Source organism: Sebastes umbrosus, chromosome 4 (genome assembly GCF_015220745.1).
Source record: "Sebastes umbrosus isolate fSebUmb1 chromosome 4, fSebUmb1.pri, whole genome shotgun sequence".
In the NCBI taxonomy this organism is placed as follows: Eukaryota; Metazoa; Chordata; class Actinopteri; order Perciformes; family Sebastidae; genus Sebastes; species Sebastes umbrosus.
In genome coordinates, this window is record NC_051272.1 from 678610 (window position 1) to 705726 (window position 27117).

Genomic DNA, 27117 nt, shown 5'->3' on the forward strand with positions numbered 1-27117 from the left:
TGGACTATATACCATCAGAGCTCAAACACACTCTGTTGAAAGGCCAATACCCTTCAGGGTGGAAGCAGAATATGCCTAGTGCCACGTAAAACATAAAATATATTTCTATGATCACCGTTTACCATTCATGAGAGTCTGAGGACAATATACTTTACGCTATGAGATACTATCTGCTATTCCTATTGTTGTCTTTTTTTTTTTTTATGTATGCATATATATATATATTTTTTTTTTACAGTCAAATTTAACCACTGTGTTATTTGATGTAAAATGTCCTTTTTCACCCGTTTTTATGTTTTTGTTTTTTTTAAATGTAACAATATATTTAGAGTTTTTCCTTTATTCCCCACAAAAGATAGAACACAATCAATACAGACAGCAATACACGTTAATCACCCCCACACCCCTCCATAATGTCAGTAATGGGCGTAAGATGATTGCATAAATAAACTTAGCATAAATGATAATAATAACAGTGACATTAAAAATAACAGTACTCACAATTGTGACAGATACAAGTAGAGAAAAAAAAAAGATATACAGTATATATATATATATATATATATATAAAACAAATTAAAAAAAGAGAGAGAATTACAGAAGTAGTAGTAGTACAAGAGAGCCATGTTTTCTTCTTGAGATTAAATGTATGTATATATTTATTATTAGAAATCAATTAACAATACAAAACAATGACAGATATTGATCCAGAAACCCTCACAGGTACTGCATTTAGCATAAAACAATATGCTCCAATCATAACATGGCAAACTGCAGCCCAACAGGCAACAACAGCTGTCAGTGTGTCAGTGTGCTGACTTGACTATGACTTGCCCCAAACTGCATGTGATTATCATAAAGTGGGCATGTCTGTAAAGAAAAACAGAAACGCAACACTTTGCAAGAACATTTTTAAAGTATTTTATTATTTAATTCCTGAAATGTTCTACTTTTGTTTTGTTGTTTGCTTTTGTGAGTTATAGGGATTTCCCTTCGTTTCCCATGTTGCTGCTGCCGGTCCGGAGACAAAGGAAATGGCTCCACAACCTGGTCAGACACAAGTATGACATAGACTTTTTAGTAAGCATTTCCAGTAAATTGTTTGTTTCATGAGCAGTGTTTATGTGTTTATGTGTTTTTCCCAAAAGAGACTTAATGAAACTACAGATTCAGGAAAAGTTCTAAAGAAACAAGCAACTCTGATCATGATTACTGAGTATTTATTTAAACATTTGAACTTTCCATATCTATATTTTATTCACCCCTTCTGTTGTCTTCCTGTCAACCTGCAACTTTATCTTCCTTTGACTGTTTATAAAGCATAAAGTATAGATTATCACCCAATTCTGTGTTACACCTTTTAGTCCGACTTCATTCCAACTCATTACCACAAGTTTTACACTTTTTTGGGGAATTTAAGGTTAATAAACCTTTTTAAAAAAGCAGAAATTATGAATTATTTTTAATTGTAGTTATCAGAGGAACATAATGTTGATGGATTATCACAGACGGGTAGATGTATAAGTTTAGTTAGAATACTGTTTTATATATTTTTTTTAATGGCAGCACATAATGACACCTGCGATTCTCAAAATTGACCCGGGAAAACCACAGATTCTATAAATTAGAATAAAACACCCATAATTCAACGAGAGGAGTGGTCATTAATTGTTATTGCGGAGACCATAGTAGGAAACCATACATGTTGTTTTGGGGCAATTAGATGAAAGAAATCCATATTTATGATATGATGAAGTTTGAAAACGGTTCAAATTTGAACATTAAAATTGTTGATTGTGAAGACTTCGTCTAGCGCGCTGAAGGAATGCTCAGTAATGCTCTGATTTTCAGTAACACACTCCAAGCAAAGCCATTTTCACTGCAAATGTCCCTGTCTATTACAGCAAGTAAGCTTGTTTGTTAGTAAGGAAAAACTTGGTTCCAGATTCTGAGTAAGGGATCTACATGTCCCCTGTCTTGTGGGTCTTTTTCCTCGTTCTCAGTGTGATCTAAACTTTTGAATGTTTAGTTATAGGTGTTAGACAAACTGTCCTGTGCATTGTGAACTGGCAAAATCAACATTTGGTGACAGATAAAGCTTGAGGTCACAGAGACCATTGAAAAGGTTTCTGTGACCTACACTGTCAATAAATACTTTAATGTCAAACTGTCACACAACCTCAGTGTCCTGATCTGACAGGACACACATATTGAATCGCCTTGTCCCACAAATACAACTCATCTTGTGAAGTTGCCAAAAAGGTTTATCAAATCATCAACCTGAGTAAAATAAAAAAAATAACATAACACGCCCCTGAAGCTTTTAAGTGGCTGTTGAAAAGATAGGAAGCTGTCATTGGTGGTCATCTGGCCTCAGAGGGGGAGTTTTTAAAACATCAAGCCTAGTCGTATAAATGTGGCAGCACACATAAGTTGTAGTCTTGGGGACGTCCAGGTCAAACTGCTGAAACCATGGCAAAGCACCGGAGTGTCTCCGCTTTAGTGGCACTAGCACTGCTATGGTGCTTAGTTGGGACAGAAGTAGAAGCTCAGGACTCATGGCAGAAGCCTGCAGCACCATCAATGTCAAAGGGCGCTCCACCTCGTCAGGCACCACAGGTCCTTCCACGTCCTCAAGTGCCACAGGCTCTTCCATATCCTGAAGCGCCACAGGTCCTTCCACGTCCTCAATGGCCACAGGCTCTTCCATATCCTGAAGCACCTCAGGTCCTTCCACGTCCTCAAGTGCCACAGGCTCTTCCATATCCTGAAGCACCACAGGTCCTTCCACGTCCTCAAGCGCCAAAGGTTCTTCCACGTCCTCAAGTGCCACAGGCTCTTCCACGTCCTCAAGTGCCACAGGCTCTTCCATATCCTGAAGCACCTCAGGTCCTTCCACGTCCTCAATGGCCACAGGCTCTTCCATATCCTGAAGCACCTCAGGTCCTTCCACGTCCTCAAGCGCCACAGGTCCTTCCACGTCCTCAAGCGCCACAGGTCCTTCCACGTCCTCAAGTGCCACAGGCTCTTCCACGTCCTCAAGCGCCACAGGTCCTTCCACGTCCTCAAGTGCCACAGGCTCTTCCACATCCTCAAGCGCCACAGGTCCTTCCACGTCCTCAAGTGCCACAGGCTCTTCCATATCCTCAAGCGCCACAGGTCCTTCCACGTCCTCAAGTGCCTCAGGTCCTTCCACATCCTCAAGTGCCACATGCTCTTCCATATCCTCAATCACCACAGGTCCTTTCACGTCCTCAAGCGCCTCAGGTCCTTCCACGTCCTCAAGCACCTCAGGTCCTTCCACGTCCTCAATACCCTCAAGTCCAACCTCCTCCTCAGCAGAGGCTTCCTCAGTACCATCAGGTCCAACCTCCTCCGCAACAAGGTCTTCCTCAGTACCATCATGTCCAACCTCCTCCGCAACAAGGTCTTCCTCAGTACCATCAGGTCCAACCTCCTCCGCAACAAGGTCTTCCTCAGTACCATCATGTCCAACCTCCTCCGCAACAAGGTCTTCCTCAATATCCTTCAGCACCAAAGTATCTATCTCCACAAGGGTTTTTCAACTTTCAGTCGCCCCAAGAAACACAGCACACTATACCAAAGCAAACACATCATCATTACGAACTATATCTACCAGAGCAACCACATCAACCGAATGAACCGCAACAACCACATCAACCACATCAACCATATCAACCATATCAACCGAATCAACCATATCAACCGAATCAACCGAATCAACCGAAACAACCTAAGCAACCACATCAACCGAATGAACCACAACAACCACATCAACCACATCAACCGAATCAACCACAACAACCACATCAACCACATCAACCACATCAACTGAATCAACCACAACAACCACATCAACCACATCAACCACATCAACCATATCAACCGAATCAACTGAATCAACCGAAACAACCTAAGCAACCACATCAACCGAATGAACCACAACAACCACATCAACCACATCAACCGAATCAACCACAACAACCACATCAACCACATCAACCACATCAACCACATCAACCATATCAACCATATCAACCGAATCAACCATATCAACCAAATCAACCGAATCAACCGAAACAACCTAAGCAACCACATCAACCGAATGAACCACAACAACCACATCAACCACATCAACCGAATCAACCACAACAACCACATCAACCACATCAACCACATCAACCATATCAACCATATCAACTGAATCAACCATATCAACCAAATCAACCGAATGAACCGAAACAACCTAAGCAACCACATCAACCGAATCAACCACAACAACCACATCAACCACATCAACCGAATCAACCACAACAACCACATCAACCACATCAACCACATCAACCACATCAACCATATCAACCGAATCAACCGAAACAACCTAAGCAACCACATCAACCGAATCAACCACAACAACCACATCAACCACATCAACCGAATCAACCACAACAACCACATCAACCACATCAACCACATCAACCATATCAACCGAATCAACCGAATCAACCACAGCAACCAAATCAACCAAAGCAACCTACATCGCCACAGGCACATTTAGATTACCAGCCCAGTGTGTCAAAGCAGTCTTCTTTCCGGAGTTGTGAGGTGATAGAGAGGCAGAAGATCCCATGTGGAGGTTCTGATATCTCCGCTGCTGCATGTGAAGCGATCAGCTGCTGCTTCGATGGCCAACGGTGCTACTTTGGAAAAGCAGGTGGGTTATTGACGAGGCTCATATTGATCTTCAAAGAGCTGCTTTCTGGTTGTATTGAGTGAATACTGCATTGGTTCATAATGGATGACTTTACTTAACTTTGTAAAATGATCCGGATAGAATAACACTATGGTAAAAAGTTAATTTGTCCTACATTCAACTTCATCCCACTTACTGATGATCCTTTAATGTGCTTATGATATTACAGTGACTTTACTAATGAGGCCAAGATGTCACCTGATTTAGCATCCTTCAGCACAGTGGAAAGAATATGTTAGAATTATTCTTTGATATTATTTACTCTGATAATGCTGAATAAAATTCCACTGTGATCAATACCATGATGTTCCCCCCCAGAGGATGAAACCTAAAGACTTTGGTGACTTTTCCCTCATCATCAGGTCAAGATTTAATTCTGTCAAATTCCTGTAAAACTGTCATTCCCGTAAGCTTTAGCTGCACTTAAATTGGTTCTAATTACCAAATAGTAACGCGGTAAACTAAGATGGTGAACATCAGCGTGTTAAAATTGTCATTATGAGCATCTTAGAATGCTATTGTTAGCATTTAGCTTAGCTGTACCCTAAAGTAAAACCTCCGAATGGTCCTCTGAATGGCTGTGGACTCAAAGTCTTGTGACATTTTCTTTTGTCTGTATTATCAAACCGTTCAGCCTATCTTTATCGATGCCTTGTCTTTGTGCCACCAGTGACCGTCCAGTGCACCAAGGATGGCCAGTTCATCGTGGTCGTGGCCAGAGACGCCACTCTGCCCAACATCGACCTGGAGTCCATCGTCCTGATGGGACAAGGTGACGGCTGCACACATGTTGACTCTAACTCAGACTTTGCCATCTACAACTTCCCTGTCACTGCCTGTGGCTCCGTTGTTATGGTAAGACCTTGATTTTATTTAATATATTTAATATTATTCGCCCTTTCTTCACAGAATATAATTATTCCTGTGAAATATTCAGTGGTTGATTCTCTTATCTAGTTGACATGTTAACGTCGTCCATTTCTCTCATCATCGCTCCTCTTGAGCTCTATTATCCTACGAGTTAACTGTTTTATATTGTAGATTTCATTCACAATTTTCAGCCATCCATCCTGTGGTGGTGTTGTATCATCTCTTCGCCAAGCAAGATATATGTCTTCTTTTAAAGGTCCCATATTGGAAAAAGTGCAATTTTCATGTCTTTTATATTATAAAGCAGATTTAAGTGCTTTATAAATACTGTTAAACTATCAAAACGCTCAATATATACGGAGAAATACACAAACAGCCCGTATGCAGAAAATTGTGCGTTTGAAACAAGCCGTTTCTGTCCATTTGTGATGTCACAAATATATAATATTTAGAACATTTCACAGTTTTAAACGTAAACATTCTAAATGTATCCCAGTTTATTTCCTGTTGCAGTGTATGTAAATAACATCAGCTGACAGGAAGTAAACATGGACCCAAGCTGTTGCCTAGCAACGCAATTCCGTTGAAATGCACTAAAACAGAGCGTTTCAGACAGAGGGTGAATACAGGTATATTCAGACAGACAGTATGAGGAAAATAAAGGTTTTTTTTAACATTACAGCATGTAAACATGTTCTAGTAGAAACACAAAATACAAGTATGAACACACTGTCTGTCTGAATATACCTGTATTCACTCTCTGTCTGAAACGCTCCATTTTAATGCATTTGAACGGAATTGCGTTGCTAGGCAACAGTTTGGGTCCATGTTTACTTCCTGTCAGCTGATGTCATTCACATCCACTGCAACAGGAAATAAACTGGGACACATTTAGAATGTTTACGTTTAAAACCATGTGAGGGTCTATATATATTGTATATTTGTGACATCACAAATGGACAGAAATCCTGACGGCTTGTTTAAAACGCACCATTTCTGAATACGGGCTGTGTGTGTTTCTCTGTATATTGAGTGTTTTCATAGTTTAACAATATTTATATAGAACTTAAACCTGCTTTATAATATAAAGACATGAAAATCTCACTTTTTACAATATGGGACCTAGCATTGTAACAACAGAGAAATAATTGATCAAACACAAATTTCCAAACTTTTTTTTCCGAGTTTAAAATGTAGATATTATTTCTTTGAATTCCCACCTGCCATATTCTTTTAAATTTGTTTTTTAACCTTTTGTAGGAGGAGCCTGGTGTTATAATCTATGAGAACAGGATGACCTGCTCATATGAAGTGGGAGTTGGGCCTCTTGGAATCATCACCAGGGACAGCCAGTATCAGTAGGTGATCTTTTTATTTTTTTTAAAGATGTTTGTAGTGTCAACATAAAAGATCTGACCAGTTTTCTCTTTACAGGTTACTCTTCCAGTGTCGGTACTTCGGCACTTCTGTTGAAACTGTGGTAGTAGAAGTATTATCGTTATCAGATTCTCCTCCGATCGCTGCTCTGGGACCCATCAGAGTTCACCTGAGGTTGGCTAACGGACAATGCAACACAAAGGGTTGTAATGAAGGTAAGTGTGCGTTGCCGTGATCATTTCATGACGTTGGCGGTCACACTAACTGGTCTGTGCTCTCTCAGTGGATGCGGCCTACAGCTCTTTCTATACGGAGGCTGACTATCCTGTGAGCAAAGTGCTGAGGGACCCCGTCTACGTGGAGGTTCAACTTTCTGGCAAGACGGATCCCAACCTCGTCCTGACTCTCGGTCGCTGTTGGACAACCACGAGCCCCAACCCTCACAGTCTGCCCCAGTGGGACATCCTGACCGACGGGTAACTAAAACACAGATTTACAACATGTCCTGTTTATGACAACTTCAATTATCTGTGTCAAAGTTTACAGTTCTGGGGTCTCATTTATAACCGTTGCGTACGCACAAAACGGGGCCTGAAATGTGCGTACGCCACTTCCCACGCAACAGTTGAGATCTATAAAAACAAGGTTGATGAGCGAATGTGCGCACCGGTACGGAAACTTTGACCCATGCATACGCACATTATGGAGGCACCGAGGTAGGGGGAACCGGCGACACAGATGGTGAGGTGGTGAATTGAAGCCAGACTGTAGACATTAAATATCATTATACGTATAATGATGCCTCTCACACATTTAACTTCTCTTCATACTTATATCCACTTTATCATAAACATTTAAAACAGCAGTGTTATTTGTGCTTGTGAGCCATAACTATTCCATAAGCACCTTACAAATGTAAAAGATATCAGCTAACTCAAATCTCAAATCAAATTCCGCTCAATATTTCATCAGCGCTTAAAAACTTAAATAAATAAATAGTGTTCACCTGTCAAACTTCCCTTTCCAAATGATATCCAGGTGGGGGATATTACTGATTGTCTTGATCATTTTGGAAAGTTGTGAATGGATCAGTCTGATTGGTTGGTTGGTTGGTTTGTTTGGTTGGTTAGTTTGTTTGTTGGTTGGTTGGTTGGTTGGTTTGTTGGTTGGTTGGTTGGTTGGTTGGTTAGTTTGTTTGTTGGTTTGTTTGTTGGTTGGTTGGTTGGTTGGTTGGTTGGTTGGTTGGTTGGTTGGTTGGTTGGTTGGTTGGTTGGTTGGTTTGTTGGTTGGTTGGTTGGTTGGTTGGTTGGTTGGTTGGTTGGTTGGATTGTTTGTTGTTGGTTGGTTGGTTGGTTGGTTGGTTGGTTGGTTGGTTGGTTTGTTGGTTGGTTTATTGGTTGGTTGGTTGGTTGGTTGGATTGTTTGTTTGTTTGTTGGTTGGTTGGTTGGTTGGTTGGTTGGTTTGTTTGTTGGTTTGTTGGTTTGTTGGTTGGTTTGTTTGTTGGTTGGTTGGTTGGTTGGTTGGATGGTTTGTTTGTTGGTTGGTTGGTTTGTTTGTTGGATTGTTTGTTTGTTGGTTGGTTGGTTAGTTTGTTTGTTGGTTTGTTTGTTGGTTTGTTGGTTGGTTGGTTGGTTGGTTGGTTGGTTGGTTGGTTGGTTGGATTGTTTGTTTGTTTGTTGGTTGGTTGGTTAGTTTGTTGGTTGGTTGGTTGGTTGGTTGGTTGGTTGGTTGGTTGTTGGTTGGTTTGTTGGTTGGTTAGTTTGTTTGTTGGTTTGTTTGTTGGTTTGTTGGTTGGTTGGTTGGTTGGATTGTTGGTTGGTTGGTTTGTTTGTTAGTTTGTTTGTTGGTTTGTTGGTTGGTTGGTTGGATTGTTTGTTTGTTTGTTTGTTGGTTGGTTTGTTTGTTGGATTGTTTGTTTGTTTGTTGGTTGGTTGGTTGGTTAGTTTGTTTGTTGGTTGGTTGGTTGGTTGGTTGGTTTGTTGGTTGGTTAGTTTGTTTGTTGGTTTGTTGGTTGGTTGGTTGGTTGGTTGGATTGTTTGTTTGTTTGTTGGTTGGTTGGTTTGTTTGTTTGTGTGTAACTGATGACGCGTGACCCCGTTTCCTTCTGAGAGCAGAGAGATACGTGGGTGGTTGTGTGGAGCTGCTGGCCGTCCGCGATGAGAGAGAACAAAGCGGTAGCTGACGGGATGAGAGACAACGTAGTGTAACGTTCTACAGACATAACAAGCCTGCTGAATGAGAGAGGCATCCATCGATAAGTTACACGGAAACACACCGTGTTAATAACAAGCCGACCACCTCACGGTACCGCCAGCTGGGATCTGGTTTTAAAGTGACGCGTTGGCGGAGGTCTGCGCTCTCCGGGTGCCGTTCTAGTTCAATTTAATGTCAGTGTCGTTGCCTTGACATCATCTTCTTGTCATCCAGGTGTCCATACAGGGACGACCGCTACCTGTCCTCACTGGTTACGATCGGTTCCTCCTCTGGTCTGGACTTCCCGGGTCACTGCAGGCGTTTCCTCTTCAAAATGTTTACCTTTGTGGACCCCAGTTCGATGGGACACCAGAGTCAACAGGTACTGATTAAATCCACTGATGATAATATAATCTGTAGTATTGCTCTGCCAACACCTGTTCTCCTTGTTCAGGTGTACATTCACTGCAGTACGGCCGTGTGCTCGGCTGCAGCGGGACAATCCTGTGAACCGTCGTGTCTCAGAAGAAGAAGTAAGAAATTAATTCATAATCTGCAGAATTTAGGAGCAATATGCAATTAAATCTGACCCCGTTTGTAATGTCTGTCTGTAGAGAGAGACGCGAAGGCTGCAGACCAGAAGGCTGAGCCGAGGGTTGTGGCCTCCGTTGGACCGGTGATCATGAGCCCTGAGCAGTAAAACAGCGACAGTACCGAGCTCCAGAGAACATATTAGCTTTAAAGGTTTATTATGTACACCTTAATAATCTCGTACAATACAATATACCCTTAATAAATCATATTTAAAGCTTATTAAGTTTAGTCTTTCTTACACTGTCAGTGAGGTGAAGATTTAACTGGTATCGGTTGTATTTAGTGGTGAAGTTGTATTTTCATACATTTAAATGTTTCTACTGTTACATAAAGGAGGCGAGCAGAATAATATTAGAAACATTTCTCACTATAATTCAATTCAGCACAATAATACAGCATCAAAATAACCATGTAGTTAAATCAACTACTGTCTGACACAAAAAAAATTAATTTGAAATGCATTTGAAGCTTCACAAAGACGGCATGTATCGTATAATACTGGACTGGAGGATCTTATTACTGGTATATTATTTCTTATCTGGAATCAGTGACACTCTAATAAACATGGACTGTTGGTTTTAATACTGAACTTTGTTTATAATGATGTTTCCAACATAATAAAAGATGTACATAAAACAATTCATAATTCATATTTTGACAAAATGTTGATTGTAAATGAGTCGTAAGTGCTCTGTTGGACCTAACTGTCCTGACACAGCATGAGAACTAAGTCCCTAAAATGTAATATTTCCACTCAAAGTTCATGCAGTTTCACCAGGGTGTATGTACAAGTGTTAACCAGCTGGATCATAATAGCAAAATCAAAACATTTTGAATAGATAAAAATGATCTTGGAAGACCACTTAATTTAAAGGAAAACAGTATTACTGCTATGTGAAAATACATTTAACCTTCAAGTAAAAGTCCTGCATTTACATTTTAGCAGCAAAATGCAGTTGAAATTGTAAAACTACTCATTATAAAGAACGACTCCTTTGTGTGTTCAATTATCAATAAACGTGTAAGATTGTGGGAAATTTAATCTACAAAATGCATCATAGTTTTTTTTTATCTTACTATATATTATTTATGTTCATCTGTGAGGTAACTGCACCGATAGGGGAGAGCGGGGTGAGTTGAGCCACCTCTTGTTTCTAGGCAACCAATCGACCAAACTGGTCATGTGACCTCACATTTTTGAAGAGAAATACATTTTACTGACTCCGTGATGGAGAGAGATCCATATGACGAGTAGTGAGTACATTCAGGGTCAAAAAACATCTTTCTGTCAGTCAATGTGTTGTTTTTTTATGTTTAATGAGTTCAGATTCTCGTGTCTTAACTATTACAGACAAGTTTGAAAACAAGACTCCGTCAAAACCGAGTATCTGTCTGGACCGTATCTGGTCAGTCTGTGAGTTTGTGGTTGAATTGTTCCACCAATAGTCAGAGGTCATGTCTATAATGTTTTTAACACTTATATCTTAATGTTTGATTGAAACTTATAATGAAGCAAATGACATTCAGTAATATTAAATGATAACATTTACTAATCAGTATATTATACATTTTATACAAGGTGAAAAGGTATTAGCATGACATACAGTCTGCAAGGATAAAAGTATTTCAGTTTTTTATTAAAGCATGTGTATCAAAAGCATTCATCATATAAGTGATGTGTAACAATATACATAAAGTTTATCAGCGTTGAGATTCTCCCGCTGTCATCACTGACGTTGTTGCTGCCGTGTTTATTCCTAGATGGAGTGTTAATGATGTTAGCATAGCCTGGTACTGATCCATCAGAACTCCATTCAGAAAACAAGCATTTTAAAAGTTGTTTCCTTGTTGTGTTGCGGACAGACTTGACAAAGAATGATTTCGGTCTTTTCACAAGACGACATCATAATGTCGTTATTTTGGCATCATTTTTGATCCGTTTATTGTATTATTATTATTATTACTATTATTATTATTATTATTATTATTATTATTATTATTATTATTATTATCATTATTATTATTATTATTATTATTATTATTATTATTATTATTATTATTATTTTTCTTCTTCTTCTTCTTGTTCTTGTTCTTGTTCTTATTATTCTTCTTCTTATTATTATTATTATTTTTATTTGTATTATTATGATTATTTTCGGTTCATACCGCAGTAGCAACGTGTGGCTTGCTCCCAAGAAAACGTAAACACAGAGCTGTTCTCGGACAAAAAAAGTCTACAAAAAAATATCTGAAAAAAATGTCCAATAAAAATATCTCAAAAATGCCTGAAAAAAAAGTCTGAAAAAAAATATCTGAAAAATGTCTGAAAAAAAATATCTGAAAAAAGTCTGAAAAAAATGTCAGAAAAAAAATATCTGAAAAATGTCTGAAAAAAAGTCTGAAAAAAAAGATCTGAAAAATGTCTGAAAAAAATATCTGAAAAATGTCTGAAAAAAATGTCAGAAAAAAAATATCTGAAAAATGTCTGAAAAAAAGTCTGAAAAAAAAGATCTGAAAAATGTCTGAAAAAAATATCTGAAAAATGTCTGAAAAAAAGAGTCTGAAAAAAAAGATCTGAAAAATGTCTGAAAAAAAAGTCTGAAAAAAATATCTGAAAAATGTCTGAAAAAAAGAGTCTGAAAAAAAAGATCTAAAAAAAGTCTGAAAAAAAAGTCTGATAAAAAATATCTGAAAAAAAGGATCTGAAAAAAGTCTGAAAAAAAATATCTGAAAAAAGTCTGAAAAAAAATATCTGAAAAAAAATATCTGAAAAATGTTGGACAAAAAAAGTCTGAAAAAAAATATCTGAAAAATGTCTGAAAAAAAGTCTGAAAAAAATATCTGAAAAATATCTGAAAAAAAGAGTCTGAAAAAAATATCTGAAAAATGTCTGAAAAAAAGTCTGAAAAAAAATATCTGAAAAATGTCTGACAAAAAAAGTCTGAAAAAAATGATCTGAAAAATGTCTGAAAAAAAAGTCTGGAAAAAAAAAAGTCTGAAAAAAATGATCTGAAAAATGTCTGAAAAAAAAAGTCTGGAAAAAAAAAGTCTGAAAAAAAGGATCTGAAAAATGTCTGAAAAATGTCGGAGGTAAAAAAGGTAATAATAATAAAAGGTATTAATAAAAGGTAATAATTATAGTTAGACAAAGTTTAGGAAAATTAATTAGAGTATATGTTTAGCTCAATAAGGAAGCTGGTTAATTATGAATTAATTGATTTGAGTTTAAGTTTGTACTTCTACTCACGAATATGTAAACTAAGGCATCAAGTGTTTGACAGTTTCTTTCACTTATGCTTTTCATTGTATGTAAATATTACTTCTTTCTGGCTGTCGACTTGTTGGTTTGATCATTTTTGGTTATTTTTACATGTGGCGGTTCGATCCCCGGCTCCTACAGATTGCGTGTTGAAGTGTCCTTGAGCGAGCCACTAAACCCCAAGATGCTCCCCGGGCGCTTGCAGCAGCCCACCGCTCCTAAAATACTCAGGATGGGTTAAATGCAGAGGTCAAACTTCATGTATGTACTATGACAAATACAGGTTTCTTCTTCTTCTTCTAGATGTATTCTGGCTGGTATGAACCGTCACAACATATTTGTCTCGTGGTGGATTTAAAGCTTTCTGTTTAGGAAACATGGTTAAGTTTAAATAATGTGAGTGAATATTGTTAAAAGTTCAGCAGCAACATAAAGACAGACCTACTTTGAGCTGAAACTCATATTAGGACCAAACTCTGTGACAGTTCCAGAGAAAAGATCAACATGTTCTCCAGCTAAATCAACATTTGGGGACAGATAAAGCGTGAGTCACAGAGACCTTTGAAAAAAGCTCTTGTGACCTTCACTGTCAATAAATACTTTAATGTCAAACTGTCCACCACCTCCGTGTCCTGATCTGATCACACGTGTTCAACCGTCTCGTCCCGCCCTAAAAGGTTCATCAAATCATCCACCTGAATAATATAAAAAACGTTACATAACACGCCCCTGACGCTTTTTTGAAAAGACAGGAAGCTGTGATTGGAGGGTATTTTTGCCTCAGAGGTGGGTTTTAAAACATCAAGCCGGTCACATATAAATGTGGCAGCACACATCTGTGGCACATTTGGGGACGGTCCAGGTCAGACTGGTGTTGAACGATGGCAACGCACTGGAGTGTCACCGCTTTAGTGGCACTAGCACTGCTAGTTGGGACGGAGGGCGCTCCGCAGGGTCTTCCACGTTCTTCGCCTGAATATCCTCGACTTCCTCCGGCGCCCGTGTATCGTGAATATCCTCATGGGCAACCACCTCCACCTGCACCCACCCATGTATCCCTTATATCCTCAGGGTCCCTAAGGTCCCTCAACCACCGCAGCCACCGCAGGTTCCTCAGGTCCCTTGGGTCCCTCAGGTCCCTAAGGTCCCTCAACCACCGCAGCCACCGAAGGTTCCTCAGATTCCTTCAGTGCCACAGACGCCGACCTTTCCCAAAAAAGGTGTGCCGGCGCAGCCTAACGCCCAGAGGTGTGACGTGGCAGAAACGTGAGAATCCCGTGTGGAGGTCCTGATATCTCTGCTGCTGGATGTGAAGCCATAAGGTGCTGCTTCGATGGCCAACAGTGCTACTTTGGAAAGGCAGGTGAGTTTCTCATGCAGTGGATTTTGTTAATGGAGTATGCAAACAAGGTGTTCTTCATCTTTAACCTATCGATGCCTTGTCTTTGTTCCACCAGTGACCGTCCAGTGCACCAAGGATGGCCAGTTCATCGTGGTCGTGGCCAGAGACGCCACTCCTGCCCAACATCGACCTGGAGTCCATCGTCCTGATGGGACAAGGTGACGGCTGCACACATGTGGACTCCAACTCAGCATTTGCCATCTACCAGTTTCCTGTTACTACCTGTGGCTCCGTTGTTATGGTAAAGACCTGGATTTTCTCTCATTTTTAACCAATAAAGAGAAGCGTGTTTTTACCCCACAATGCCATGAACCTTTTTGTAGGAGGAGCCCGGTGTTATAATCTATGAGAACAGGATGTCTTCCTCATATGAAGTGGGAATCGGGCCTCTTGGAGTCATTACCAGGGACAGCTACTATGAGTAGGTGATCTTTGTTTTTTAAAGACGTTTTAGTGTCAAAATAAAAGATCTGATTCAGCAACATAATGCCCGTTTTCTCTTTACAGATTACTCTTCCAGTGTAGGTACATCGGCACTTCTGTTGAAACTGTGGTAGTAGAAGTTTTATCGTTAGTAGATTCTTCTATGATCGCTGCTATGGGACCCATCAGAGTTCACCTGAGGTTGGCTAACGGACTATGCAACACAAAGGGTTGTAATGAAGGTAAGTGTGCGTCTGCAGTGGCAGCGTTGCCGTGATCATTTTCATGACGTTGGCGGTCACACTAACTGGTCTGTGCTCTCTCAGTGGATGTGGCCTACAGCTCTTTCTACACGGAGGCTGACTATCCTGTGAGCAAAGTGCTGAGGGACCCCGTGTACGTGGAGGTTCATCTCCATGGCAAGACGGGATCCCAACCTCGTCCTGACTCTCGGCCACTGGTTGGACGACCACGAGGCCCCGACCCTCACAGTTCTGCCCCAGTGGGACATCCTGACCGACGGGTAACTAAAACACCAGTTTACCAACATGTTTGTGAAGGTTCTCAGTCATCCAGGTCCTCCAGGGTAACCATGAGTGAAGGGTTAAATCAGCAGAGCAACTGGACTTGGTTTAGGTTCTTGAAGACGTTTCACTTCTCATCCAAGAAGCTCCTTCAGTTCTGGCTGAATGGTCGGGGACCCATAAGCTGATAATATCTGTTAATGTATCATCAGGCTGAAATGACTGACACTGACTTTAGTTTCAGTGTGGTTGGGTTGACGTCATCTTCTTTTCCTCCAGGTGTCCATACAGGGACGACCGCTACCTGTCCTCACTGGTTCCAGTTGGTTCCTCCTCCGGTCTGGAGTTCCCGGGTCACTTCAGGCGTTTCCTCTTCAAAATGTTTACCTTTGTGGACTCCGGTTCGATGGAACCCCTGCAGCAACAGGTAACGATTAAAGCTGCAGGAAGCAGATCGGAGCAACATGATTAAAAACAGTTCTTTCTATAAAACGGTTGCTATAGTCGTGGACAGTAAAACATGAAACAGGTACCCTGGAAGTAAATCATGTTCCTCTTAGTGATGGGAACTCCGTCTCTTTTTAGTGAGCCAGATCATTCATGCCGGCTCCTTCGGCTCCCAAACGGCTCTTCATTTTACCACTTCTGCCTTTTATAATTCAGCCAAAATTTAGCGCTGTTTTGACGCACGCACCCCCCCCGCCCTCACTGCTTGAATGTTGTGTTATTTGGTCGCAAGGACGTCAATAACACAACATTCAGTCACAGTCAGTGCATGGAGTGCCCGTGGGCCGCCAGAGAGATCGTCCTGTCATTCTGCCTTGAATTAATTAAAGAAAGAAAAAAACGTCTCTCGGACGGGAGGCCGGCTCTTATCGTTCACTTAACGGCTCGTTCGCGACCGACCATCACTAGTTCCTCTGTGTCCTCCGGTGTCCTCTGGTGTCCTCTGTGTCCTCTGGTGTCCTCCGGTGCTCTTAACGGCATCTGCAGATTTCACAGATCGGAGGGAAACAAGCAGTAAGAGCTGATTCTGAGGTCTGCTGTTCAGCTGCCGTCTCTGAGCAGCTGTCAGTCTCTCATTGAACTCCGACCAAACGGTGAAACTAGGCAGCGCTGATCAAATATGAATCAATATTCTGTTACGTTTAATGCTATTTCTCTCCTCACATGTTCTCAGAATCATCTTGTAGTCGCCATTGTGAAATCTGGTGAAGGACACACCAAGTTCTGGTCACATGACCGGAGCTCAGCCAATAGGAACGCTCTCTCTCTCTGAAGTTGACCTGTGATTGGTCAAAGTCTCCCGTCACGGGTTAGATGTTCTAAAGCCTGAAAACAGAGCCATGAGGAGGAGCAGAAGTTAGTTTTCTCTCAGAACACTTCAATTACAATATGATGCAAGGTTATTATGGAGTTTTTGCCAAGTGATGCCAAAACATTACTGACTACTGCAGGTTTAAATCCACTGATGATAATATAATCTGTAGTATTGCTCTGCCAAACACTGTTCTCCTTGTTCAGGTGTACATTCACTGCAGTACGGCCGTAGTGCTGGCTGCAGAGGGATCAATGTGCACCGTCGTGTCTCAGTAGAAGAAGTAAGAAATTAATTCATAATCTGCAGACTTTAGCAGCAAAATGCACTTAAATCTGACCCCGTCTTAATGTCTGTCTGTAGAGAGAGACTGCGAAGGCTGCGGACCAGAAGGCTGAGCCGAGGGTGGTGGCCTCCGTTGACCGGTGATCATGAGCCGGGGGCAGTAAACAGCGACAGTACTGAGCTCAAGAATTTGGGCCATTTGTAAAAGATGTGGTTCAGTTATTAGTGGGCGCTGAAATGAAACGACATACTGTACATTGTATGCAAAAAGACTTAAGAGTCAAAAGGAGCTGCAGGAAGGTGATGGAATGGATCCCCAAAGTATTGTAGTCACACTTGTATTAAGAAATGTTGGCTTTGATTTGCTGTAATACTTGATTATTTTTGTGAATAATATATATTGTAGTGACGTTCTAACAAACAGGAATCCGTTGGTAGTAATATTTAACTCATGTTTCCTCTTAAAAATAAAACAAAATACAATTATCTTTTCTATAATGGTTACTGTAAATAATAAATAGCAGCTATTCAGTTTCATTAAGTCTTTAGAAATGTCAAACTGATTTAATAAATTCATCTTAACAGTAACGTGTGTCATCTATAGCGGTCAGCAAACATTCACCCATTATTCACCATGCCTTATAGTTTAGTAATTAAATCTAAATCACTTTCAGCATAAAAGCTTTAGCTCGTGAGGGTTGTTGTAAAAGGACTAGATCATGGGTCAGGGGTCAGGGGTCAGCGACCTCCACTATCTAAAGAGACATTTTAGACAAAAAAACAAAAACATAATCTGTCTGGAGCCGTAAAACATGTGATCATTGTGATTAGGGCCACATTGAGGGAAAAAACATCTGAGATTTACAGAATAACGTCATAATATCGAGAAAAAAAGTCATAATGTTACGATAATAAAGTACTAACTTTACAAGAAAAAAAGTCGTACTATTACAAGAATAATGTCATATACTTTACGAGAAAAAAAGTCGCTATTTTTGAGAATAAAGTTGTAATATTACGGTAAAAAAGTCATAATATTACGAGAAAAGGTTGTAATTTTATGAGAATAAAGTCATAACTTTACCAGAAAAAAAGAAAATAACACGTAAAATGACACTATTTTATAATATTATGACTTTATTCTCTAAATCTCAGATGTATTTTTTTCCTAATACTAATTTTTGGCCCTAATACTCCGTCGTTACCGTCGTACCATAGACTTACAACAATGATAAATAAAAATGTAAAGACAAAACAGTTATTCCATTTCCATTTTTAACCTCCACAGGGAGCCGCTGAGAGGATCTGAAGGCGCCCGGGTTAGATCCTTATTTTTTATGTTACATTTTTTGACACGTTTAATTGTATTTAGCATTTTTAAAATTGCATATAGCAAAACAAAATTGTACTCCACCATTTCAAATAAATACAGTATTCCTGAATATATTATTGCAAAGATGGTTCATCAGCTGTGCACATTTTCTATTTGATTTAATAATTAACTGAATCTTTTTTTTTGGGTTAGAAAGAAAATCTCATGAACTGATGTTAATCCGAACTTCACTGATCTTTATGTTGTGCATAAATCTCAAATTAAATTTAGTTTAAATTAGAGGAGGTGAATGTTTGTTTGTGCAGTTGTTCATGTGCAGATAGACTCGAGCATAAAGTCATGAACTATAGAACATATAGTAGAGGTGTTTTTTTAAACCAAGACACAGACGAACGGGACTGAGAGTACAGAAGTAATGAAGTCTTGCTACTTTACCTACATTACTTTCACATATTAAATACACTAAAAAGACAATAGAATGAAAGCTATAAGCAGCTTTAAACAATAAAATGTTTCTATAAAATCTAAATCATTTATGAAAATAAAATATAAAAATAGAGCTTTAAAGACAGCTCAAGTTTCTTAATATTTAAAATAAACATTTTAATGTTTGTCATGTAAGGACAAAGACATATTAGTTGTACTGTATATATACACTGAATGTTTTAATTATTTAGACACAACAGATATTACAACGTTCAGTATATGTTTTATTTAAACAGTTCTGAATGTAATATTGCCATATGTTTCAATAAAATTTGCAATCGTTCAGCAAACGTTCAAACATTCTGCAACAATAATAAAACAAAAGCTTTGAAAGCTTCATACAGCTTCTGCATCATACAAGACTAGAATTTTACACTTTCATTACAAAAAGGCCTTTTTTTAATTAAATGTACGACAGGTTTATCAGCTAAAAACGTCTTGACACTTGAAATTCAGAATGTAAATGTCAGGAAATCATCAGCCGCCAGATTCCTACCAACAGTAAACACGGTGAGATCTAATGCTCTGATACAGCGGGGGGGAGATCTATACCGTTACGAAGTTTCTGTGTCCGAGACGAGACGTCAACATACTTTGATTTGAGATGTGACATTAACCAACATGTCACAGTAATTATCAAAATATAGAGTTACTAGCGTCGTCATGTATAAAATGTTATTCATAGTGAATCAGTTTAACACTACAACTGGAAATAACAGTTCATTGCAATCAAAATACTCTGACTTTTATATTGTGACACAACATTTATTGTAATAAATCAGATTCTGTCTCAAAAGTACGAGTCTCCTTCCACCGAGAGGTGAGAATAATGATATCACCACCGGAGGGCGGAGAGAAGTCAGAGGAAAGATTGAAACGTCACAAAAAATAATTCACCGGTGAAACATCCCGAGTCCAACACCAGCAGGCGTTCAGAGATCAAAACTGGACCGGACCTCTCAAATCACATCACGTATTTGTTCGTTTGTGCCGAACTGAACAGAAGGTGATTTAAGTCACATGTTCAGTTGACAGTGAAACACCTCCTGGTCAGCTACAGATCATCATTGATAAACGATTGTCTTCTTGCATCTACACTCTGGGCTTCTTCTCCTCCGGTACAAAACTAAAGGACTGTTTGTAAGAATCAGAAATGTGTTGTTAACAGCTTCACCTGTGGCCGTTAAGTCAATGAAAGTCAGCGTCCTGTTGCTGGCGCTTGTGCTCGCTCTACATAGACAGAAGGAGCATCGCTCAACACAGTGAGGAGACACACGTCAGCTAAAAGCCCAATATCACTCTTATATTTCAGCTGCTTGGCAGTAATGTTAGCTGACCAGACCAAGGTCTCTCCATGAATCAATGCTGATCCTAGTGTTGGCTTTTCCTGCCTCAGCCTCCCGACGCGGCCGGAGGGGGAACGGGGAGACCGCCGGAGTTTTGGTCGGAGACAGATAACGTTTCTCTCTGCGGAGCCCCGTCAACTTCACAAGACACGGGAAACCTCTGTTGGTCTGGAGGAGCTGCAGCAGTTATTTCTGCACAAACGTCCACTGAACATTCACTAGATATTCTCAGAGCTAAACTAACTCTTCTGCAGTGTGGAGTGAGCAGCATGCACGTGAGAGGTGGAGAGAGAGAGAGAGAGAGAGAAGGAGCGTGGTGTGTGAGTGAAGGCAGCAGAGGAGCAGAGGAGCAGAGTACAGCAGAGACTTCCGGTCCTGGAGACCAAAGCTAACGGTCTCCCCCCGCATCCTCCGATCCCGCGGCAACACTGTTTAACAGACGGCTTCACTAGATACAACCAAGAGGTTTTGGTGCTTCACTGGAGTTTGTGTTGGAGTCTGAGTCTGAAACAGCGGAGTAACACACGCTGAGCGACCACTGAGACACCGACCAGCAATGATTAATACGTGTAAGAAGTTACAAACAGTCCCTTTAAGTTTGTATGTGTGGCGAATGCTACGGTTTGCAGTGAAAACATTGTGTCGCCTCTTATTATCAAAATGAAACATGGACATTTTATTTGAACAATTTCAGGCACTGGTGATAATAGTGTGTTTCCTTTAACAACAGAGCAGGAGAGTCTTTGTTAGTTGGAGCCACATGAACGTGGGTTTAGCCAACAATACATTAAAAACTAAAGAAAAAAACAAAAACCATCACCGAAATGTGTACACTAAACCTTTAGAGTCCTCTGTTGCTCTTCTTCCTGCTCATGAATGCCAACACAGTGCTGAGCCGTTAACTCGTCCTCCTCCCTCCGTCAGTCAGACTTGTCCTTCTTTTTGCCTCCTCTCCTCCTCCGATGGGAACCCTGCTGACCACCGCAGAGCCGACAGCGCTCACTCCTCCGGCTACGGCGTACACTCCTCCTTTAACCAGACCCGACTCCCATCCCGGGCAGAGCGGCTACCGAGCAGACCGTGGTCTTGGTGAGGTTCCAGACTCGTTCCTCCTATCCAGGTCACGCCGCCCACAGTCGCTCCAGAGCTCCTTTAGTTGCACCGTACAAGCCCCCCGCCAACCTGCCGAAACATGCCCGGCTGCGCCTGCGGGTGGTCCTTGATGTTGTCGTCGTCTGGTTTAAAACAACAAGAGCAACATTTTAACAATCAATATGTCGCTGACAAATAAGTAAGAGGACAGAAAGCTCCAAACTACGACCTGCCAACTAATCCAATCAATTAATCTGCTGATTATTTTCTGAGTTAATATATAATAATATATATAATATATAATAAAATGGGTCATTTTCCTTGAAAAATACTCAAACTGAACGATCTGTTACCCAAAATAACTAATCGATAAATGAACTCATCATTTCAGCTCCAAACATGCTGCATCTTCACAGCCTGTTCTTCACCACCACAATACAATGTTTTGGTCTATAAAATGTGAGAAATTATCATTATCATCATCATCATCATTATTATTATTATTATTATAACCCATCATCATTATCCATAAAAAATAATCCATTAAGTTTCCTAGAGTCTGAGGTGATGTGTTCAGATTGCTTGTTTGTGTCAAAAGATATTCAGTTCACAATTTTATAAACACAGAGAAATTCTGCAAATGGGAGAGGCTGTAACAGAGAACGGCTGGAGTTTGCATAAAATATAAAAATATATATATAAAAATAAATTATAAAAACAGCTGCCAACCGACTAACTATTAATCTCCAAACTGTTTGGGCTCTACATTTTACTTTCAGTTTAATTACATTTTAATTATCTATTGCATTCTTTTTTAACATACACAGAGCAACATGTACACTTTATATTTATTGTACACTATAATGTGTCAAAACTGTAATAAAGAGCTAGACAGTTAAATTGTCTTTGGTATAAAAGGAGGAAAGGATGACTAACCTACTGAATCTGCACATATTAAGGTCCCATATCAGCTCATTTTCAGGTTCATACTTGTATTTTGTGTTTTTTCTACTAGACTATGTTTTAGATGCTGTAATGTTAAAAAAAAACTTTATTTTCCTCATACTGCCTGTCTGAATATACCTGATATCCACCTCTGTCTGAAACGCTCCGTTTTAGTGCATTTCAACAGAATTGCGTGGTAGACAACAACTTGGACTCCAATGTTTACCTTCTGTCAGCTGATGTTATTCACATCCACTGCAACAGGAAATAAAACTGGGACACATTTTCGAATGTTTATGTGTAAAACCGTGTAATGGTCTAAATATTGTATATTTGTGACATCACAAATGGACAGAAATCCTGACGGCTTGTTTCAAAACGCAGTTTCTGAATACGGGCTGTGTGTGTATTTCCTCCGTATATATTGAGGTTTTTGATAGTTTTAAACAGTATTTATAAAGCTCTTAAACCTGCTTTATAATATAAAAGACATGAAAATCTCACTTTTTACAATATGGGGACCTTTAAATTTACAGCAGATAATAACTATTGTGAAACTAGTTCTTTGACTGACCTAAAACCTTTGACCTCATCCGGGTCAATAACAGAAAATGTGTCACCGTCAAACTAAACTCACCTTCAGCTGCTGGCTCATCGTCGAGGTATGCAGGCACGTCCTCCCTCGGCACCCGGCTCCGCCTCCTCATCTCTCTGGGGAAAATACAGGACGGTGATTACCAACAGAAACAGGGACAATCTAATTACCAGATACATGTATGTATGTATAGAGTATCGGGAACCATGTAACATGTAACAACATGTAACATGAACTAGTTTTCCTCCTGGCGTCCGTATGTCCATGTCTGTTACGGTGTAAACCTGGTTAGAGATCTGAGCTTGTTGTTGCAGATATTTCTGTCTTGTATGTTAAAGAGGGAAAACAGCAGAAAAAAGAATCAAGACGCACCATTCTGACTTTTGCTGTTCCCGATAGCGATACCTGTGATACGAGTACGATCCGATACAGTGTTTATTAATCCGCTGTATGCCTCACTGTGTGGAAGCGACTGGGATCATTCTGTTATGTGAAAACATCAGACTGGACTTAATATTGATTTCCTAACTTTGTAAAAACAAAATGTGACAATATAAATACATAGATATAATTTTACCTGAATTATATTATTATTTAAATAATAAATTGTACACCAGCAACTTGATAAAAACAAATCTTTAAAATTAAAAGGAATTACTAATTCAAGTTTAAACCTTTTTAATGAAACAACAATTTGGTCAAAGTAATTAAAAAGTTCGGCTCCATTGTCTGATATCCGACCGGTCCTCGTTTCTCTGTTCTTATCCTTTAAGATATTGCTAGAGAGACGTTGTGTTCTACCTGGTTTTCACACTGATTGTGACGAGGCTACACATTCGATATGCTATCAAAAGCCTTTAATCCAAATAGACTAAATGTTAGTCAGTGGTTAGGAATGGGGCTGTGGAGCACAGGTTGTGTAAAGAAAATAAAGGAGCTTGCTTTGGGTGTTGCTGCTGATCCTAAAAACAAGGCGGACCTGTTCACGGTCGGCACCAAACAGCTGCACGACAGGTTAAAAACACCCCACAGAATTTAGTTTAACGTTAATAGTCTTCTGGACTTTGGGAAACTGTAATAATTAATGGCATGAACTGACAGTTTAAAAGATCCATATCCCCAAAGTAGAAACTTATCTCATGTAATGTTTAATTTTTGTTCGGTTAGATCTAGATAGGTAAATAGATATAATTAAATTATATAAATCTAAATGAAATAAAATTTATAAATAAATACCTTAAATAAAAAATATATATAATGATGAAAAAATAACATGGATAATAATAAAAAATACAAAATTGAAAGACAGGGATGTAAAAATAAATAAATAGGTTAATAAATAAATTGAAATTATATAATCTAAATGAAATTAAATTAATAGATAAATACCTTAAAATAAAAAAAAAAAAAATATATAATAAAAAAGAAATAACAAATGATAATAAAAAAATACAAAAGTGAAAGACAGGGATTTAAAATAATTAAATAGATAAATGTAATTATATAAATATAAACGAAATACAATTAATAGATAAATACCTTAAAATAAAAAAATATATATAATAAAAGGAAATAACATAAATAATAATAAAAAATACAAAAATGAAAGACAGGGATTTCAAATAAAATAGGTAAATAGATAATTATATAAATCTAAATTGAATTTAATTAAAAGATAAATACCTTAAAATAAGAAAAATATGTAATAATAAAAAATACAAAAATGAAAGACAGGGATTTAAAAATAAATAGGTAAAAAGATAAATTAAATTATTTAAATATTAATGAACTAAAATTAATTGATAAATACCTTAAAATAAGAAATATATAATAAAAAATAAATGACATAAATATTAATATAAAAAAAATACAAAAGTGAAAGACAGGGATTTAAAATAAATAATAGGTAAATAGACAAATTAAATTATATAATATAAATGAAATAAAATGAATAGATAAATAACCTTAAAATAAAAAATGTATAATAAAAAGAAATTATTTTCGAAACAGTAAATAAACCATGGCATGAACTAACAGTTTAAATATTCCCAAAGTAGAAATAATCTCATAATTGCTGCCTACATTATATCTTTAATTGATCTGTTTTTTATTAATCTGTGATGTTATTTATTATTCTGAGAGTGCTGTTATGAAGTTATGAAATGTGCTTCATCCAGTCAGTCAGAGGTAATAAAGATTAACAAAGCAAACGTGGAGACAATCAGCTGATAAACAAACAACATTATCTGCGTTCATATCCTCGTTAAACGGATTACCTACATTAATGTGAGTAGCTGTCTACAGGCCTCTGACAGGATGGTAAAGTTGAGCTAGCAGTGTTAGCATGTGTTATCCTGGAGGTCCTCTGGAGATAAGACGATGAAACAGCAGTTAAATGATAAAGTAGTAGAATAAGGTTCATGTTATCAGGTCCAGATGGTTCCGTGTCCGTTAAAGCGGTTAGATGATGGTATGTCATGTATTGAACAGCAGAGCTGCTGGATGTTCAGGGTTCAGTGTTTAGCAGTAATCTGTAGAAGCTTCCAGACTCGCCTCGTCTCCTCCAGATAACACAACACTTTAACATTTAGGCTTTATTATCACCGATAACCAGCATCTATTAGTGTCTAATCTAACAGTCTGAGGTTAGTCTGAGATCATGTGCGTTTCAGGCTGTTATCTGGTTGTTGTTGTTGTTCAGCTCTCTGATGGCTGAACTGACTGTGACTCTCATCTGAACACAAACGAGCTGTTTCATCTCTTTACCTTCTTTATAGCACACCGGATCCAATGATACGATGTTCCGGGATGTATCTGCGGGAGAACTGCGCAATAATAATAGATAATGTCGTTGTTTGCAGGGCCTGTTATCTACAGTCTGAAGTTATAATGATAATAGAGTACCTGCTGCTGCTGGGTTCAGGCTGGTAGTTCTGATTCTCTGTTGGAGGATCTGAGTCTCTGAGTCTCCTCCCAGAATAACACACTGAGAGAGGAGGAACACTCTGTCCACTGCCAAGCCAGGCTGACACACATTATATATATAGTTATTATTCTCTAGATAATACTCTGTCCACTGCATGCATCACTGAAACACATGCATGTACATTATATATATATATATATATACATATATATATATATATATAGTTATTATTCTCTGTACACTGCATGCAGACCAGCTGAAACACATGCATGTACATTATATATATATATATATATAAATGTATTATTGTCTAGATAATATTGTTCTATATTTTAGTTCATGCACAAATGCAGAAAATGATTGTTTTGATGATAATTAGTAATTTGGGCACCATGTTGGGGAAATATCTCAGGATGAAGTGATGCATGTGGGAACAGAAATGATTATATATATATATATATATATACGATATATAATATATATATATAAGATAAGATAATAAGGAAAGGAGAGAGGACAGCATCGATCCAAAAAAACATCATAACATCCTTCCATCAAAGCGGAAGTGACGTGGATCCTTCTTCTTTACCAGAACAACCTTGATACTTAATTGAGGAAAATGCCATTAAAGCAGCAGTGGATAGCAGAATAAGAGTAAAATATTATATGATCTATTTATTTATTACAAAAATATAATATATATACATAATAATATTTATTTATTAAAAAAATATTTGATATGTATATAGATTTATACATACATTTATTGTATGTATATGTATATTCATTATTATATATACATTTATACATACATTTATTGTATATATATAATATATTATATATATATATAAATTGATCTATATTATATAAATGTATACATTCATTTATTGTATATATATAATATATTATTTTATATATACATTAGTATTTATAAATGTACATATTTATATATAAACATGTATTAATGTCTTTAAATGAATGAAGTGAGCAGCATAGATAGATAGAAAGATAGATAGCTGTTGTTTGGGTAGCCTAAATTCCAAATATTATTATGTTATTTTATTATTTATTTATTTATTTTTATTACTATTATTATTATTATTTTTTTATTACTATTATTATTTATTTAAACATATGCTTGTTTGTTCAAATTGTGAAGTAGAGTGTAGTTATATAAAGGCTGTTATCGGTGTTTACTGACTTGAATAACAGCTTTCTGCAGTTACTGTAATATTCCTGAGGGCAGCAGCAGAGGACCATTTTATAAATCAATTATTCTATTGGAGCATAGGATTATTATTATATATATTTTCTTAATGTGAGGAATCATTCTAGTTTGTAGTATAACTCGTGTAGATATTGATGTTATAGAAT

At 38.2% G+C, this 27117-nt stretch overlaps 2 protein-coding genes and 1 pseudogene across 2 annotated transcripts; 2 read left to right on the forward strand and 1 right to left on the reverse strand.

Moving 5' to 3' along the window:
- Positions 1–1633: 1633 nt before the first annotated feature.
- On the forward strand, positions 1634–10398 carry LOC119487433 (zona pellucida sperm-binding protein 4-like). Its single transcript, XM_037768308.1, has 9 exons — positions 1634–3267; positions 4603–4735; positions 5445–5629; positions 6905–7002; positions 7079–7236; positions 7305–7497; positions 9450–9597; positions 9670–9748; positions 9830–10398. The coding sequence occupies exons 1-9, from the start codon at positions 2473–2475 to the stop codon at positions 9913–9915; spliced, it is 1875 nt and encodes a 624-aa protein (XP_037624236.1). The 5' UTR covers positions 1634–2472; the 3' UTR covers positions 9916–10398.
- A 2790-nt stretch (positions 10399–13188) lies between these two features.
- LOC119487419 lies at positions 13189–17502 on the forward strand (annotated as a pseudogene).
- A 3335-nt stretch (positions 17503–20837) lies between these two features.
- tmem263 (transmembrane protein 263) lies at positions 20838–25831 on the reverse strand. The gene is given in 6 exon segments (XM_037768307.1): positions 20838–21135; positions 21138–21227; positions 21229–21279; positions 21281–21420; positions 22860–22933; positions 25584–25831. Coding segments are annotated over 5 exon segments (381 nt in total). The 5' UTR covers positions 22930–22933; positions 25584–25831; the 3' UTR covers positions 20838–21105.
- Between the last annotated feature and the right edge of the window lie 1286 nt (positions 25832–27117).

Coding starts and splice junctions, on each gene's coding strand:
- LOC119487433 (XM_037768308.1), top strand. CDS start 2,473: ATGGCAAAGCACCGGAGTGTCTCCGCTTTAGTGGCACTAGCACTGCTA. Junction 4,736..5,444: donor GTGCTACTTTGGAAAAGCAG/GTGGGTTATTGA, acceptor TTGTGCCACCAG/TGACCGTCCAGTGCACCAAG. Junction 9,598..9,669: donor TGGGACACCAGAGTCAACAG/GTACTGATTAAA, acceptor CTCCTTGTTCAG/GTGTACATTCACTGCAGTAC.